Below are 19,124 nucleotides of genomic sequence, written 5' to 3' on the forward strand. Positions count from 1 at the left end.
TCTGACAATTACGTAGTCATGGAACACTGTACCCAAATTAGTTGGATAGACAGATCGATACATTAGACAAAAAGAGATTTCTTTTGGTGGAATTTAAAAGGAACATTAAACCCTAGTTTAAAAAGAAAATTTTATTCAAAGTACGTATTCTTTACTCTAAGAAGTACCTTCTATTGCTCTCAGCCTCCTCCAAATTCACGTTTTTTCCTGCTGTGATCAGACTTCCTGTTAAGAAGATGGCTATGCTTTTTCACCATGATCCCACTGTAGCCACGCTTTTTTGCTTGCTCCCAAGATGGACTATGGGATTTATGGGGTTCATAAAAGTAAAGGGAAAAAGATGTTTGGGAGCTCAAGGAGGCATATAAACACAGTAAGAAACAATAAAAATAGGTGACAGAGCCATTAAGTAGTGGATATGTGTAGCCCCCTTGTACTAAACAGGGGCTACTATATAAATCTAGTTTTTGGCTGGGCTGTAGGAAGCTCAGACTAATTGTATAGATTGTATTTCGGCTTTCCCTAAGCTCATTTGGGTTGTGAGTTTCTCACTGTCACCAGCAGATGTCACTGATACCAAAGGCTATAGTATGAGATTTCACAAACAGGTGGAGTTATCAATATTTATATTCCCCTTAGCCAGTCCAGTAGGAGGTTCTTGGTCACTGACGCATGCTGCGAAGGGGGGGGGATATAAATATTTGAGACAGTACATGGCTTTTTTGCCCAAGGCTGAGGCCTGAGAAAAGTGCTGTTGGAGGGAGCACTGTTGTTAAGCCCAATAACCTGTTTTGGGTTGAAGCTGTCCTGCCTGTTCTGGGGGAAGCTGGCAACAAGGTAAAAAAGCTTAAAATGATGTATTAACTGCTTAATGGTGTAGAACACATGACGTACACTGATCTGAGTTCAAAAGTAATATTTACTTAAATATTTATGTAGACTACTTGATGGCATAAAAAAAAAATAAAAAACACTGGTGAAAATAGCTCAGATGACCTTAAACATTCCCTATAATGCCCCCTAATCTCCTTTCTGCAACAAAAAACTAAGCAATGGATGAATCTCCCTTTGGCTTTAATGGGAAGGGTAAATATTATCAAAATTTATTTTTCTGCCCAAATTGTTTTACAATGGGGAAAAACCAGAGTTAGATTCCCACGGGACAGGAAACACGTTATCCTCCACAGATTAAAAGGCTGTTCTCCAGGCCCTAGCCTCAGTAACCACAAGAACCAAAGGACAGACCTGAAAAACAGAGAAGAACAGCATAACATAATGCAAAGGGTGAGAATCCAGCTGTCCTGGAAGACACCCAGAAATAGAGTTACCGGTAAGTCTTCCAGAACAGCCCACGAGACGATAAGCAAGAACTTACCAGTTTAGGGTGGGACTACTGCTTGGAGGACTTTAAGCACAAAATATTACTCTTGACTACTCAAGAGATTCAAACGGTAGTGCCTGACAATTGTTGAGAAACTTGCCTTACATATCTGATCTGGGGAGGCACCTGCTCTCTCTGCCCAAGACGTAGACGGGCCCTAGTAGAATGTGCATTAATGAATGGCACTGACTGGCCCTTAGCCTGATTGAGTGAAATGGCCTGCTTGATCCATCCGGCAATAGTTGGCTTAGGGACAAATAGAGCATCTGACTTTCTGAATTGCATAGACAAACTCAAATAGTGTAAGATACATCTCCTAACGTCAAGTAAACTGAACGTCTCTTTTTCATTTGAGGGGAAGGTACAAAAAGGAGGGCAGAACAATATCCTGCGACCTATGAAAAGACGTGGCTATTTTAGGCAAAAAACCAGGATCCGTCTTGAGAACTATCCTATCATCAAAAATCAAAATAAATGGTTCTTTGATCGATGGAGACTGTAGTTCACTAATGCTACGTGCCGTGGTAATGGCCACCAAAAATACAATTTTCCAAGCAATTAGTTTAACGGATGCTTGCTCCAAGGGTTCAAACAGACTAGATGTCAATACTTGTAAAACTAGTGAAAGGTCCCAGGAAAGAATAGACTTCAACAGCACCTACCTCATTCTGGCCACTGATTTAAAGAAGCGCATAATTATATGATGATCTTCCAGGAGAGAAACTCTTAGAAAAACTCCTAAAGCTGCTGAATGCACCTTAATGGTGCTGAGGGACAATCCCTTGTCTACACCCTCTTGGAAAAACTCCAGGATTGCTTGAATGGAGGGTTCAGAACACTTATATTCTATAAGAAATGTAATTCTTAGTGGAACAAAAGAAATAGATAGCTCTCGTAACCGGCTTTCGGCAGGTAACTAATGTCTATACCACTTTATCTGAAAAACCTTCTTGCTTTAACAACTACTCCTCAGATACTACACTGAAAGATTTAATGTGTCCAAGCCTGGACAATTCACAGGGCCCTGGGATAAGAGGTCTTTTCTCTTTGGAAACCTCCTTTTAAGACCATCGGAAAAGAAAGGCTTGCACACTGGCTCCTTCCATTCCAACTCAATAGCTTCAGAGATTTATGAACAGGAAAAACCCTGAGCTTTTTGCTCTGTAGACCCTCATACATTAAGTCATGTCTAGAGAACTGGACCTTGTCTTCTATTTCCAAAGTCTCATAAATGGTCTTCAACAACTCATCCACTTCTAAGGAGAGTTTGTACCTAGACTTAGCCACGGACCCCTACCCCTCTCCTTTTTCCTCTAAACAATTCCCCTTTTCATTGTTCTCTGAGGAAGCTAAAGACCATATCCCAGTAACCCTTTCTGGTACTTCCAGTTTGACCTCTATGGGCGAGGGGGTGTTGACTATGGAAAGGCCCGGCTCACCCAGGGCCTGTTGAAGTGGGGCGGGACTTTTAAAATAGCTGAACGTAGTTACAAGTTTATTTTTGATAGATGACAGCAAATTTACACAAGCTGAAGTAGTGTCTTCTTTAACCAGACTATTAATGCAAGGGTGGCATAAGGGTTTGTTCCACGCAGGTCCCAGATTGACCACACAAACAGCACATTTTGTCTTCTTGGAGCCAGGGTCTGGACCTTTGTCCTGAGTTTTTGTTTGTAAATGACTGAAAACAAAAAGACCCTCGGCCTCTAACTAGAAAAACACACCCTGTGTTCTAGAGAGAAGAAAGAAGTGCCCTGTCAGCAAACAGCCCACACCCCAGGGGCTGCACCTGATGGATAAGGCAAAACCACACAGGTATACAAATCGAGAGCCCTTCCCACCATAAATACCTGTGAGGAGGTGGTGCCTGTATTCCTGTAGTTGATCGCCAGAGCAGGAGGATCCATGGGGGACCAGTCCTTCAAGATCAGCCTGTGCTGCCGCTGAAGACCGCCGCTCCAGCCACCCTTTATAGTCCCCCTTGAGCCTGTAAATGGGAAATGTTGCCCGGCGTTGACGTCACCAGCCTCCTGGAAGTGATGTCACATCACTTCTGGGGTCGGGTGGGAGCACAGAAGCCCTGAGCCCCACCACAAGGAAAAAAGCAGAGGCCGATCTGCAGAGCCTACGATTGCAGCCCCACTCCACCTACAGCAAGGGAAAAAATGATAGAGGCAGCCCAACACCGGTTTGGCCCTCCCCAGACCCTGGAAAGGCAGGGACTGTACAGCTTTTTTTCTCCATTACCATAACATGAAGGGGATCGCTGCCGGGCCAGAAGACAAGGATTCCCAGGGTAAGTCACCTCCACACAGAGCTTCCAGTCAGTCCCGAGCAGAACTTTTCCAACAGTTCCAGGAAACATGTTACCCCCGTCCAGAGGATACACTAATAACTGAGGCCATGGCTTGGAGGACTGCCTTTTAATCTGTGGAGGGTAATGTGTTTCTTGTCCCATGGGAGGAGCTCTACGTCTCATGGGCTGTCCTAGAAGACAACTTGGGAAATAATTATTTGATCCCCTGCTGATTTTGTATGTTTGCCCACTTGAAATGAAGAAATTAAGGATTTATAATTTTTAGCACAGGTATATTTTAAATGATAGACAGAATATCAACCAAAAATTCTGGAAAAACACGATACAAATGGTATAAATTGAGTTGCAGTTCAGTGAGTAAAAGAAATATTTGATCCCCAAGCAAAACATGACTTTGTACTTGGTGGAGAAACCCTTGTTGGCAAGCACAAGGTAAGACATTTCTTGTAGTTGGTTACGAGGTTTGCACACATCTCAAGAAGGATTTTGGTCCAGTCTTTACAGATCTTCTCTAAATCCTTAAGGTTTCTTGGCTGTTGATTTGCAACTCAAAGTTTCATCTCCCTGCATAAATCTTCTATAGGATTAAGGGCTAGAGACTGGCTAGGCCACTCCATGACCTTAATGTGTTTCTTTTTGGGCCACTCCATTGTTGCCTTGGTGGTATGTTTTGGGTCATTGTCATGTTGGAAGACCTATCCACGACCCATCTTCAGTGTTCTGGCTGAGGGAAGAAGGTTCTCATCCAAAATGTAATAATACATGGCCCCATCCATTGGCCCCTTGATGTGGCAGTCAGCCTGTACCTTTAGCACAGAAGCACCCCAAAGCATAAGGTTTCCATGTCCGTGCTTGACTGTAGGGATGGTGTTCTTAGGGTCATAGTCAGCATTTTTCTTCCAAACACTGTGAGTTGAGTTAATGCCAAAGAGCTTAATTTTGGTCTCATCTGACCACAGCACTCCCAATCCGTCTCTGAATTATTTAGATGTATATTGGCAAACTACAGCCGGGCCTGTACATCTTCTTGAAGAGCGGGACCTTGGGGGTGCTGCAGGATTTCAATCCATGGCAGCGTATTGTGTTACCAATGGTTTGTTTGGTGACTGTGGTCCCAACTGCCTTGAGATCATTCACAAGCTCCTCCTGTGTAGTTCTGGGCTGATCCCTCACTTTTCTCATCATCCTTACCCCATGGAGCGAAAACCTGCATGGAGCTCCAGACCGAGGGTGACTTGAGTGATTATACACACATGGAAGAAATACAAAATAACCAACAGTTGTCTCCTTCTCACCAAGATTCTTGCTGATGGTCTTGTAACCAGTCCAGCCTTGTGCAGGTCTACAATCTTGTCCCTGATGTTCTTTGAAAGCTCTTTGGTCTTGCCCAGGGTGATTGTGAGGTTTGAATGGAAGAAAGAGATTTTGTGGATAGTTGTCTTTTATACACATAACGAGTTGTTGTCAGTAGCACCGTCTTAAATTGACAAGACAAATCTGTTTACCACATGAGCACATAGCCAGTCTGTGGGAGCCCCAATTATTGTTGGTTGGGAGGGGGTCAAATAGTTATTTTACTCACTGAACTGCAACTCAATTTATAACATCTGTATCGTGGTTTGTTTCTGGATTTTTGGTTGATATTATGTCGGTATCATTCAAAATACACCTACCTATGATAAAAATGATAGATCCTTCATTTCTTTGAAGGTGGGCAAACAAAATCTGCAGGGGATCAAATAATTATTTTCCCCACTGTATATACTGGCTAAGTATCCCTGCAAAATGCCCATGTCACTGTTCAAGCAGATAGATGCACTATGTACTGAATGTCTATGGTAGAAATGCACCCCTAGGATAGCCTTAAGTGTCCTCAAGTTACCAACCTCAAAAGCAGGACTGGCCTTTCCAAATTTCTATGCTTATGATCTAGCCTTCCAACTTGCAAATGTACATGGCTGGCTTAACCCTATTGCAACTAATGCGTGCACAACCCCTGAAGCTGCTATAACTTCCTCTTCCTGCAAAATATTGTCTACAGGCGTCAGGTCCTTCCCCTTCATGGCACACCTTTGCTAAACTCTACCATTTCCTTATTTCTCCATATTCAGAATCATGTTATGCCTCCACACTGGTCCACCTCACCTAACTCTCCCCAAGGCCAAATCCCTCCCTTCCGGAACTAGGACCTATTCCTGATGTACAGAGGTGGTCTTCCAAAGGCATTAAATGTATGCATTGTATATATACCCCACAGGATTTTAAATCCTTTGATCAGTAAAGTGAAGAATTTGGAATCCCAGACTTTTTCAACTCAGCCATGCCATTACAGCTGAATTTGGTTCCCTGTCCAGCCCTATTGACGTTATCCCTCTAGAGAAGCAACTGCACACACCTGACACCACTGGATTGATTTCCTTGTATTATTCTGCTCTTACTCGTAATTTTAATGATACTCAGTGGCCCAATGAAAACAGCTGTCATTTGACCTACACATTAGAGATTCAGACTAGTCAAGAGTTTGAAAGGACATACAAATCCTCAGTCAGTCATTCAGCTTAAAATGTTCCACCATGGTCACTGTACCCCTGTATGCTTACATAAAATAGGCATACGCCCAAACACTTTCTGCTTCAGAGGTTGCAGAGATGTGGACGATTTTGAATGCTGCTTTTGGACCTGCCCAGTTGTTCAAGCTTTTTGGTCTGAGATTACCACCTTCGTCTCTTCAACCTTGGGCCTTCCTAAAATTTCCCATCCAAAAAACTGTCTCTGTGGCATCTTTGGAGATTTAGCCATTTCTAAATATGAGAAAAGGTCACGATCACCCAAGACTCACTGATGCACGTGGGGAGCGAAGGCTGGCCTGTGTAGTCCAATTCAATAGAGGAGCTACTGTGCTCAAACTGTTGAAAATGTTAATGGTGGTTCCAATAGAAAAGTATCAGAACACAGAGTGCATTTCAGCTTATAGTATATGAGCCTGTTAGGTCAGCAAGGACACCCTGAACGGTCTGTGGCTGTGTACACAGCCAAAATCGCCTTGAATGGGCATCAAAAATGGACCAGAGAGCAATGAAAGAAGGTGGCCTACTCTGATGAATTCAAGAATGGTTTCATGAACACGAGTTTGAGGTAAGGACTTGGCCTCCAAATTCTCCAGATCGCAATGTGGAATGTGCTGGGAAAACACGTTTGATACATGGAGGCTCCACCTTTCAACTTACAAGACTTAAAGGATCTGGTACTGACAACTTGGTGCCAGATACCGCAAGCATACCTTCAGAGTTCCAGTAGAATCCATGCCTCGTCAGCTTATGGTTGATAGGAGTATGATTATGTTTATCTGTCAACCTGTTCAGCATTAATACCTATTCCATGTCAAAATACTCCAATTTTAAGGCCCTTGCAATGTTGAGATCAGAATAAACTTTTGAATGTCTATATTACCCATCTACTCTGTATGTAGACTTGTTTATTCTAAATGTCAATGCTGTGAATTGGTATTACTATCAAAACGTTTGTAAATAGAAAAAGAAAGGCTAACATTTTCAGCATTTGGTAGAGTAGGAAATGTTTAAATCTTTGCCAATTTTTTCTTCTTGGTTCCAGCTGCTGATATTTTCTGAAGAAAGGTGTTCACAAGGAAACATTTCCCCTCTATCTCTGGGGTCAACTGTAAAACTGTGGATTTCTCACTGCTTTCATTGTGGGTAACAAGGATACCAATACAGAGGGTGAACCTCCCCACCACAGACATTAAAAAAAAAAAAAAATACAAATAAATAAAACACACACATAATGACAAAGGTGCCATCATTTCCCATCCTAGCCAAAAAAATCTGGCTATGAATACACTTTAAAACAAAAAGGACCTCAAAAAGTAAAATTTTCTCAAAACATAGCTCTCCACAGCATTAAGAGTAAAGGTCACTTTTAATTCTTTCATATACAAATGTTTTCCCTTTTCTGGGTCAAACATTAGAACAATGCAATCAAATTAAACAATACTTTAATAACCAAAAAAGAACAACTTGATCCATCATATCCAGAACAGTGATCCTGTTTGGCTTGTATGGAATTGTAGAAAATAACCAAGTCTCATGTACAAAGTCTTCCAACCTACGCTTTTAATGTATCCACAAGGAGGGTACAGATGACCACAGGAATTAAAATGTCCTGACATGTCACGTATGTATCTTTGCACATCTTCTAACACACCACACCCTGACTTCTACAGCGGAGATGGATATTCATTTCACTAATGTGTTAGAGTCCTGACAAATGCTCACCAAACCACTGTGTTATGAATGATGCAGAATGCTGTACCACCATATCACACGTGATGTAGTGTATGAACTGTCATTCTTGCCCAGAGAGGGAAGGAATGAGTTTATACATGGGCCACAATGGCACATACTAGGTCAGTTTGATTATCTGCACAAACAAAACTTTTCCCTCCCACTAACCTTGTCTAAATGAGAAGAATTTCCATTCATTTTTAGCAATGTAAACCAGTCATCCTTGTACTGGTCTTACAGACCATGCTTGAACTTTTTATTTCAATGAAAAAAACAAACTTGTCCTTACTGGATAATCTGTACAGTATTCCTAATGGCAATGGCTTCCAATTATTCAAAAAAAATAAAAATATAATATATATAGGCAGCAGCAGGGCACCTTAAAGAAATAGCCTTTATAAAGCATCCAGGTGTATCTGTGCGTCATCTCTGGACAACAAATGTTTTCCACAATCTCAGACAGTGTTAAATAAGCAGGTGTCCAAGTCTGTTACTGAGCGGCACTGCTCTTCTTTGTTTTACTCTTCTTGTCCTTCTTTTTCAGTCCATCCATATTTGCACGCAGTAAATTGGAATAGGCCTGTACGAAAAAAATAGATAAAAATAAGGGAGGAAAAAAGAAGAACTAAGTTACAGATCACAAGATGCCATAATGATGTCAGTAGAAAATCCCCTATTTGCTGCTACATCTTATATAATGAACATCACAGAATGACCTGCATGTTTTCAAAGTAGTTCCAAGTACATAGTGAGAAATGACAGTAGCTGACTGGTTACCCTACAGGAACTGAAGGAATCAGTTATTCAATACTTAAAGTGTATCTAAAACCCAAAAACAATTTTAAAATACAGGTTCGAATCCCAAACATGATACTACCTGCACAGAGTTTACATGTCCTCTCTTGTACTTGTGTGGGTTTCATCCAGGTACACTAGTTTCCTCCCACTCAAACGTAAGTTAACTGGCCTTGTCTAAATTGGCCCTAGTATGTGTATGTTTGCACATGAGGCAGGCACCTTAGACTGTATGCTCCCGGGGGGGTGGGAACATACAATGTATGCAAATTGCTGCATAAATTGTTGGCACTGTATAAATACCAATAATAAATACATATACAGTATATTTCAGCTTACCAGTCATTAGATGTGATGACTGCATTAGTTCTTATTTTTCAGCATTTCTCTCTTTTTGATCTGGTGATCTGCCTGTAACACTTCCTGTCCTAGGGTGACCATGCTTTTACTGTATCTATAGAGCAGCAGCATTGTCACGCTAAGGCAGGAAGTGTCAGGGACTACAAAACATATCCCCCTCTCCAATAACAAAAGTTTCAATGGTAAATATAACAGACCAAAGGGAGCAAAATAGGAGACATTTACAGAGAGTATTTAACACAAGTTAAATAAGTGGTAGAATATACACAATTATGACTTCTGTAAACTCTAAATAGGTTTAAAAAAAAAATCAGAATTTAACATTATCGGATTGAGCGTGGGGTTCGGGCATCCTATGTCCAATCACAGTTGGACGTAGAATTCTATGAAAAGAATACAAGACATTTATGAACAGAGGAGCTACAGAGCAAGCAACTCATTGTCAGTTTCAGCAGCAGAAGTTTATTGCTTACATCACTGTCAAGGGGTGCATGAATCTATGGCAGCCATGAGTGGAAGACACCTCATGAGAGGTACGTTATTGGTAAATAATGCACCAATACTTTTTTTGCCTGGAGGTTAGCCCCATTACCTTTTATACCCTGCTGTTAGAAACCACGGGGCACCATACGGTCAACCTGACAGGGAACCCCTGCCCCCAAAACACAGTTTACTATGCTTCAGTTATGAATGAACACAGCGAGCGATTGGTACTGATCATTGTGTTTATTCAGTAAAGGAAGGGGCTGATAAATGTGACATATTTACCAAACCCTTCCTCACTCTCCAACCTGAAGGATCCTATTGTGTGCTTGCAGTTGCCAGTGGGAAAGAGAGGGAGGGAGGGAGGAAGGAAGCCAGCAGCACTGTAGGAAGTGGGGGCACACAGGGGGGCCTGGGCAGAAGGGGGGAATGTATGGTGCACAGGAAAGGTGATGGGTGTGGCAGAAATTACTTGAACTGATCACCTGTATAGCTTTCTCTGCAGCACCTGAAAGCCAGCTGGAGGAAGAGAAGAATTCAGCTTTCAGCTGCTGCAGAGAGCCATCCATCACCTTCCCTGCCCGGTCCCCATACAGAATGATTGGTGGTATCCTCTAACCCACGCCGTGCCCTGAAATGTTTTGTTGGTAATGTCTGCTCACAACTTTACACTGAAAAGTCCTTTGTGTAGCGAAGCCCAAACACCTGCTACAATGATAGAATGCAAGGATTGTTCTTCTACTACACTTGTTGCAGTACTTACCATCTGGAACTTGTTAACTTCTTTAGAACTGACCTGTTGGAAATAGAAGATAAAACTGCGTGAGAAGATCTGTCTCACTGGAGGCATCATGCTGTGCCCATTGACAGTCCACCTACCACTGTGCTGATTTTTTTCTTTCCATCTGTAGCTCTCAAAAGGCATTTGTTATCGGCTGGTTCAAAACTATCTGAATGTCCCTTACTGGGAATTGGTTTTGTCCGGCCATCATCTGTAGAAAATACAGCACATGATAAATTATTTCCATTACCAAATATTGGTGAATATTTTTTTTTTTTTTTTTTAATATTCATCCTATGACAGATTTCCTTTAAGTCTATGTCTGAGATGCCAAACTCCCTGCCAGAAAATGGGTGGCAGCTACATTAAAGGCAAAGTTCACATTTAGGGAAAAAATTATAAAAGCAAATATTTTTGCAAAAAAAAACAAAAAAAAAACAGTGCACTCGTAGTCTATTGAGATTTACAAGTCCGTCTGAGTTTCTTCATTCACAGATCTCTTTGAATGAATGACACTGCTGTACGGGTGGAGCCCTGAACAGTCAGGCAGATTTTAAATGTGATAGTGGCTGTGGGGAAGAAGGCTCAAGGGGTGAGGGAGACAAGTGTCGGAACATGTTACACTCTAAATATGTGTGTAACATATTCTAAAGGGCCCTTAAAGTAATGATCTGTCCTTAGCTGTGTTGTCCCCTGTTCACTGGGCAATGGAGAATCTTGCTAATGATTCAATTCCAATTAATAAAAAGATGCAGGAAGCTACAAACTGAAGCAACAAACAGGAGAGCCACCTACCTAGCAACGTAGTGTGATGTGCATCACTAAACTTGAACAACAGATACATTTTACACGTGTCAGTACGTCAACGCGAGTGTCTCACTAGAGGTATAGCATTTCAATCATCGTATTCTGCAGAGCTCTGAGCAGTTTAGCATTGCTAACATTTTTAGACTGTCATGGAAATTTTCAAAATTGATGCATAAAAAGTCAGGATAAGTCATAACTGCAACATTGTCCAAATTGTTCCATTTACTGTGAATAAAACTATTTTCGCTAAGTATAAAGACTCACAAACTAAATTGCACAGAAAGAGCTCTGAACAGAAAAGGAAACAATTCTAGGACAACAACTTTCAAATAAAAACTTGCATAGTGCAACTTACACAAAGCGGAATTTTCAAGGGAAACAGTGCTAACAGGTCAGTTGTCGACTGCGCTTATGCTGATCAGATGACGTTTTCCCGAAAACTTTACATGTCATCATAACCTTTGATGCTGTACCTCGCGATACGGAAGATAAATTGGCACCTTCAGTCACAAAGGCAACAGCTAAGTGGGCACCAACAATTTGCCCTCTTTGAAGCTCAGTAGACTGAAAAGCAGTGATCTACGAAAGTGAGGCTTCCCACCTGTTAGCTAGGTGTCTCATCACACAGCAGAAGCAAAAGAAAGTTACATCACTTCCGCTTTGAATGCAAAACATGTCAGCACTTTCACTCCTGCAAATCATGCAGTGTTTCCATTCTTCTGTCTAACCCCTGTATCTCTGACCTGCCTGGAAAGAATTGTGGGTATGGTATTGTATGGGAGGGAGCAAAGAGGTGCACTATAGGAAGTGATCAAGCTCCATTGCCCACTGCAGGCTGTTGGAGACTAAACAGAGGCTGAAGCTGGCTAATGTTAGTAAATAGTGCCATTCAGCTGGGAGAGGAATCTGAAGAAACCATTCAAAATGTACAGTTAACTGAGAAGAGAAGATTAAGGGGGAATATGATCTCCATGTATAAATACATCAGTGGTTCATATAGTGAACTCGGTGTAGAGTTATTCACCCTGAGATCATCACAGAGGACAAGGGGGCACTCTTTATGTCTGGAGGAAAAGAGATTTAATCTCCAAATACGGAAAGGTTTCTTCAAAGTAAGAGTTGTGAAAACGTGGAATAGACTCCCTCAAGAGTTGGTTCTGGCCAGCTCAGTGGATTGCTTTAAAAAAGGCCTGGATTCTTTCTTAGATACACAGAATATAACTGGATACCAACATTTATAGGTAGAGTTAATCCAGGGAATATCTGATCGCCTCTCGGGGGATCAGGAAGGAATTTTTTTTCCCTGCAGGAGCAAATTGGATCATGCTTTGCTGGGGTTTTTTCCTTCCACCAGATCAACTGTGGGTATAGGATTATAACTTTTTTTTTTTAATGGTTGAACTGGATGGACTTTTGTCTTTTTTCAGCCAGACTAACTATGTAATTACAATGTTAATGGGAATGCACAATGAGTAGATTTAGCAGGATTTTAGGGAAAGTTGACCTGCTCTTTAACAGCTTTGTCAAGTACTTGCACAGACTGACTTAAAGCTGAACTTCAGCAAACATAAAAAAGTTACCCTTGCTGTTGATCCCTCTTTCCTACCCTTTATTCGTACATCCCTGGACTGCAAGGATACATTTTGCATAGTTCCCGGAGTTCAGCTATAAAATGAAGGAGCAGAAGCACACAGATAATACTCTGCTGTCTCCCGAAGCATTTTTAAAAAATAAAATTTAGCTCATTGATGCCAGAAATTCAGATGTAAAATGCTTTATTTATTAAAAAAAAAAAAAAACAACCATGGAAAGAAACAGGTTGCCAATGTTGAGCTCTCCTAAACCATGCCCCTCAGCTAGATGACAGTATTGTTTCCGTTACAGAGTTGCAGTGAGCCAGAAATACAGTGACATGTGTAGTATCTGGGGTCAACACAAGTAGTTATTCTGAAAGACACAGGTGAGATCAAGCACACCTTAGACAGTTAACAGTTGTATGAACACATAATATTATAAAAAGCCTGGAGTTCTGCTTTAAAGCTAATCTCCATGTTTCAGTTAAAGTTTAGTCATTTAAGACAAAGCTGGTCAAAACAAACTGGTTATTTCACTTTGGCTGGATTCAGACATGCATCTAAACCCATCCATGTTTGGATCGCTTTTCACAGACAACTGACATGCTTGGGGGGGGGGGGGGGAGGTGATGTCATGCCTCCTCACTGCCAGTTTGAACTCCATTTAAGCGCTTTTTATTTTTCTATTAACTTGAATAGGTCTTATTTAGTGGATCACCACATATTGGATAGTTTTTCCGCGAACGTGAAGCATCATGGCCACTGCATTTAAACACCCTCATCCACTGCCACTGTAGCTTAAGGGGACTGCTTGGGGGTATTAAAATGGGGCTCAGCCATGCATTTCTACTGCCCCCCCTCCTCAATGCACATCTAAACTTTAGCCTAACAGATGCAGTGCCTGTCAGAATTGTATGAACTGTATGGAGCCTCAGCTACATGCAGTCTACTGAATTGTGTTCTGTCCCACTTCTTCTATGAACACAAAGCTTCCTCTGATTGGCTGAGGTGGACAGATAATGTTGTGGTCTCTGAATCATCAGAGGAAGCTTTGTATTCATTCATAGAATATAAAGCTTGCTATGAATGGCTGAGCAGCGCCCATCCGAACTTGATTTTGTTGCAGGAGCAGAAAGGGACGTTCAGGAAGTTCCTGTCATGCTGCTAGAACACGGCAATGTATACTGTATGTAGCTGAGACTACATATACTTTATACAGCACTTACATTCACTGCAACTGTTAGTGAGGGAAATACTTTGTGTCGACCAGCTAGGAGTAAAGGAATGGTTTAAAATTCACTAAAACATGGAGATCAGCATTAAATACACTACAGAAGGAGTTTTCATAGATCGGTTTGACAAGTTTAAAGAAAGTTTCTTGATCTTGCCAGAAATCTTGTGAAGTGATCACTTCCTGCGCTCTCTGCTTTTGCTGCATGTCTATCAATTATACTGTTTTTCGTCATCTCTGGGGACTACAGGACACTTCCCCTGATTACAGTACAAATGAGCATTGTCATTCTAGGACAGAAAACATGCTAAAGGGCCAGATCATCTGGTGGAAAACAAAAGGAAAAAAACAAGATAAACACAGAACTAATGCAGTCACTATATTTATGAACTGCTAAGCTGAAAATAAATAAATAATAAGTGCAGATCCTCAGACAGTCCAAACTTACATTTCTTTAGTGTTATGAACACACTTCCTGAAGTGCGGCACTTCTGGAATAATCTTGTCAGTTCAGTCAGAAACTGAAAATACACAACAGAAAGAGATTTTACAATGTGAGCAGACATACTGAATGCACAAAGCTGTGATTCCTAGGGAGACCGGCACTAGTCAGGAATGGAGATCCTATAAAATCAGATATTGTGGAAAGTCATGTCCTAGGGCCCCAAGCAACTCCCAGGTTCCCCTTCTGCCCCCCATCCACACCTCTCTCAACCCCATTCAACCCTTCTCTTAAAGCCTGGTACACACATTTTTTTTCCTAATCAACCTAGTGGGCTGAACAAAAAAAAAAAAATACTGAGAGATCTCTGTACTAAACAAGCGATGTTGGTACAGCGATCTCTCCCGTTGTGCCTTTGTATTTTCAGAGGAGGACTCCCCTCGCCAGAACACACTAATCACAGCTTGCAGCCATTGGCTGCGATTGCTGATCGGATGCTGGTTTTCCAGCATTTAGCTTTAACAAAAGCCAGTCCTTAGGACAGTCGTGCATATCGTCCGAGTGTCGTCCGGTTGCTGCTAAATTGGCCGATATTCAGACTATGTGCACCCTGCTTCACTCTTACCTTTCTCCTGTGCTATCTAGCCATCCTTGGAATTTTACACCCACATATAACTTGTTTAAAGCCTATATTTAGACAAAAATTGGGGGGAAAAAAAAACAGCACAACAGACATCACTTATAATCAATGCGATGTGTTCCTTGTGCTGCTGGCTAGTGCTTTAGTTTAAATCTTCCATCCTCTTATTTTCCCCAACCCTACTGCCATAATCTTTTGGTGCTGTGAGGTTAATAGAACCAAGGGACCTGTCATATGCACTTGTAGAGTGCCAACTACGCCCACCCTTTCCACCCCCTCCACCATTCATAAAAGTTGTATTATAACTTCCACAAATAAAAGCAATCTACGGATGGAGGACAGGTTCTCTTATGGGGGGTGGGGTTCATGTCTGTCTTCTTATAAGGGGGATCACGCCTGTCCTCTATAAGGGGGAGGGGCATGCTTGTCTTCTCATGGGGGGAGGCATGCCTGTCCTCTCATGGGGGGAGGGGGTAATTCCTGTCCTCTCATGGGAGGAGGGGGGTTATGCCTGTCCTCTCATGGGAGGAGGGGGGGGCATGCCTGTCCTCTCATGGGAGGAGGGGGGGGCATGCCTGTCCTCTCATGGGAGGAGGGGGGCAAGCCTTTCCTTTTATGGGGGGGGGCAGCATACCTGTCCTCTTATGGTAAGAGGAGGAGGGGGGGGCATGCCTGTCATCTTATGGGAGGAGGAGGGGGGCCATGCCTGTCCTCTCATGGGAGGAGGGGGCATGCCTGTCCTTTTATGGGGGGGGGGGCGGCGGCATGCCTGCCCTCTTATGGGAGGAGGAGGGGGCATGCCTGCCCTCTTATGGGAGGGGGGGGGGGCATGCCTGCCCTCTTATGGGAGGAGGAGGGGGGGCATGCCTGCCCTCTTATGGGAGGAGGGGGGGGGAGCATGCCTTTCCTCTTATGGGAGGAGGAGTGGGGGCATGCCTGCCTTCTTATGGGAGGAGGAGGGGGGGTCATGCCTGTCCTCTTATGGGAGGAGGAGGAGGGGGGCATGCCTGTCCTCTTATGGGAGGAAGAGGAGGGGGGCATGCCTGTCCTCTTATGGGAGGAGGAGGTGGCAGGGGGGCATGCCTGTCCTCTTATGGGAGGAGGAGGCGGCAGGGGGGCATGCCTGTCCTCTTATGGGTGGAGGAGGAGGCGGGGGGCATACCTGTCCTCTTATGGGAGGAGGAGGAGGCATACCTGTCCTCTTATGGGAGGAGGAGGCGGGGAGGTGTTGTATTGTACCTGTCCTCTTATGGGGGGAGGAGGAGGCGGGGGGGTGTTGTATTGTACTTGTCCTCTTATGGGAGGAGGAGGTGGCGGGGGGCATACCTGTCCTCTTATGGGAGGAGGAGGCGGGGGGGTGTTGTATTGTACTTGTCCTCTTATGGGAGGAGAAGGCGGCGGCGGCGGGGTGTTGTATTGTACCTGTCCTCTTATGGGAGGAGGAGGAGGTGGCGGCAGGGGGGCATGCCTGTCCTCTTATGGGAGGGGGAGGAGGAGGCTGGGGGCATGCCTGTCCTCTTATGAGGGGGGGGGGTTGTGTTGTGCCTGTCCTCTTATGAGAGGGGGGGGTGTTGTATTGTGCCTATTCTCTTATGGGAGGAGGAGGAGGAGGCGGCGGCGGGGGCATGCCTGTCCTCTTATGGGAGGGGGGGCATGCCTGTCCTCTTAAGAGGGGGGGTTGTCTTGTGCCTGTCCTCTTATGGGCAGGGGATGGAGGGGCTGTGTTGTGTCTGTCCTTAATAAGGTCATGCCTGTCCTCTTATAGGAGGGTAGGGGGGTGTCATGTCTTTCCTCCCTTAGCCTCTGATTGGTCCATGCTATTGGCACTGTAGTATATAGCGTACACCGGCATAGCATGAAGATCTGTTTCTCTACAGCAACTGCGAAATCAGTAAAAACAAGCTGAGCTAAGTCACCTAACTCCTTACATGCTGGACTACAACCCAGGCATGTTATTGGTCAGGATTCAGAAGCTAGGGCACCGTGACAGCTGAGCGGGGACATGGGCACAGGCTATCATTATTACCAGCACTGATCCCCAGGGATACAGGATTTCTCAGCAGCTGTAGCAGCCCACGTTGTAGTCCAGCATGTAAGGAGACAAGTGACTTCAGGTACCTCCCCAGCTTTAGATTGGCTTGTTTTCCCTGAATTTGGCACAGGAGCAGTAGCTGCAGGGTATACAGTCTTCATGGGATACACAAATCTTCATGCTACACCGGAGCTTTATTGGCTGCTTAGCAGGCACTTGTACTGAGAACCCAAGTGCTTCTGTGTGTGCGGGTAACTTAAAGGAATAAAGGTTCTTCTCCTTACTGGGGCCGGCGCCTTATTTCATCTCCAGATGCACTTCTGCTGAGCATTAGGAGAGCCCGACGCTCCCCTTTCCTGACGATCAACCAATCGGCGCTCATTACACTGCAAGGTCTCTCCCCTCCCTGCTAGTCCCCGGGTGTGGTGCTGGAGACAGGCAGGGAGATGGTAAAATATTTTTTTTTTTTTATCAGGACAAGTAGATTGGGACCCCGATTTAAAACAATGTCCACAGCCCAGTGTAAGGCCAGGGTTACAGGTTCAAACCAAGCCATATGCCTAGACAACACAGTGGCTAATGGTTAGCACTTCCACCTGGCAGTACTAGGGTCATTGGTTTGAATCCCAACCATGGCACCACCTGCCTGGAGTTTGCATGTTCTCCCTGTGCCAACGTGGCTTTCCTCCGGGTACTCCGGTTTCCTTCCACACTCCAAAGACATGCTGGTAGGTTAATTGGATCCTGTCTAAATTGGCCCATGTATGTGTATGTATGAATGTGAGTTAGGGACCTTAGATTGTACACCCCTTGAGGGTTAGGGACTGATGGGAATGTATAATATATGTAAAGCTCTGCGTTTAGTGACAACACTATATAAGTACCTGAAATAAATGTCCCAGCCCTGAGCTCTCCCAACACACCATGTCTGGAGGCACACTGCCCATTGATTCCATGGCCCCACTACAGCCCACCCTCCCCGCCTAGTCTTTGCTCCGTGCCGCGGTTGGAGGATCCGTAGCCCTCATCGCTGGACCCGGCGTGTGCCTCACCTGCTCACTCTCCAGCAGCACCATCTTCTCTCAGAGCTGAGATCAGCACAAGACGCCGGAAACACATCAACAGGAAGTACAGCGAGAGGCTATCATAGAGCGCCCAACCATAGAGGGACGGTCTGTAGCACAGCCGTTTTAATAGCGCCACCTACCGTCTAGTTGAATATGGATCGCACGTCACTGTGTAAAGTAAAGTCCTCCAATGGAAAGGACACGTAGTCCTCTTCCTGTGATCTGAAGTCTGATTGGCTGCACTCTGTACATCTATTTTGTGCTTTATTGTTTAGGTCTCTGCTGCAAACGTTTTTTTACTAATTTTTTTTGTGAACCAAAAGTGCCAAAAATTAAATTGCTAAAATGAAAGTATAACTAAAGGTAAACGTTTTTTTTGTTTTGGATATTGTGTAGAGGGATTAGATCCCCTGTCGGTTTTTATTGCTGTCTGCCCCCCCCCCCCCCCCACACACACACACACAATTCACCCTCTCTATTTGTCTTGTTTACCATTGTTATTGAAAGTAAAAGAAAAACCCAAATTTTGGGTTGTCCCCAGAAAGGTAATAGAGGAGAGACACTAGTTCTGGTAATCTCAGGGTGGGGGTTTGCGTAGGAATCCCCTAATTTACAGGGATTTCCTCCTACTTCCTGTTTGGCTATGGGACAGGAAATGAAGGGAAATCTCCATGCTGTAACATATATGCTCTATCCAACATGCAAAAAAAAGTTTTGCCTATAGTGCTACTTTAAAGCAGAACTACACTGCATCTGAGTACCACAAAACAAAAATGCTATTTAACCACTTGCCCACTGCGTACTTTCACCCCCTCCCTGCCTAGGCTAATCTTCAGCTTTCAGCGCTGTTGTGCTTTTATGACAATATAACAGTCATGTAACAGATGGAGCTTTCCTTTGGTGGTATTTAATC

At 43.7% G+C, this 19,124-nt stretch overlaps 1 protein-coding gene across 1 annotated transcript; it reads right to left on the reverse strand.

Annotated features, from left to right (window-relative positions):
• Nucleotides 1–7,615: 7,615 nt before the first annotated feature.
• Nucleotides 7,616–18,304, reverse strand: SRP14 (signal recognition particle 14). The gene is made up of 5 exons (XM_089671335.1): nt 18,197–18,304; nt 14,479–14,551; nt 10,517–10,629; nt 10,401–10,433; nt 7,616–8,579 (listed from the first exon to the last, which is right to left on the reverse strand). The coding sequence occupies exons 1-5, from the start codon at nt 18,218–18,220 to the stop codon at nt 8,490–8,492; spliced, it is 333 nt and encodes a 110-aa protein (XP_089527461.1). The 5' UTR covers nt 18,221–18,304; the 3' UTR covers nt 7,616–8,489.
• Nucleotides 18,305–19,124: the final 820 nt, after the last annotated feature.

Source organism: Staurois parvus, unplaced genomic scaffold (genome assembly GCF_062004578.1).
Source record: "Staurois parvus isolate SC_StPar_1 unplaced genomic scaffold, SC_StPar_1.0 ptg000104l, whole genome shotgun sequence".
NCBI lineage: Eukaryota > Metazoa > Chordata > Amphibia > Anura > Ranidae > Staurois > Staurois parvus.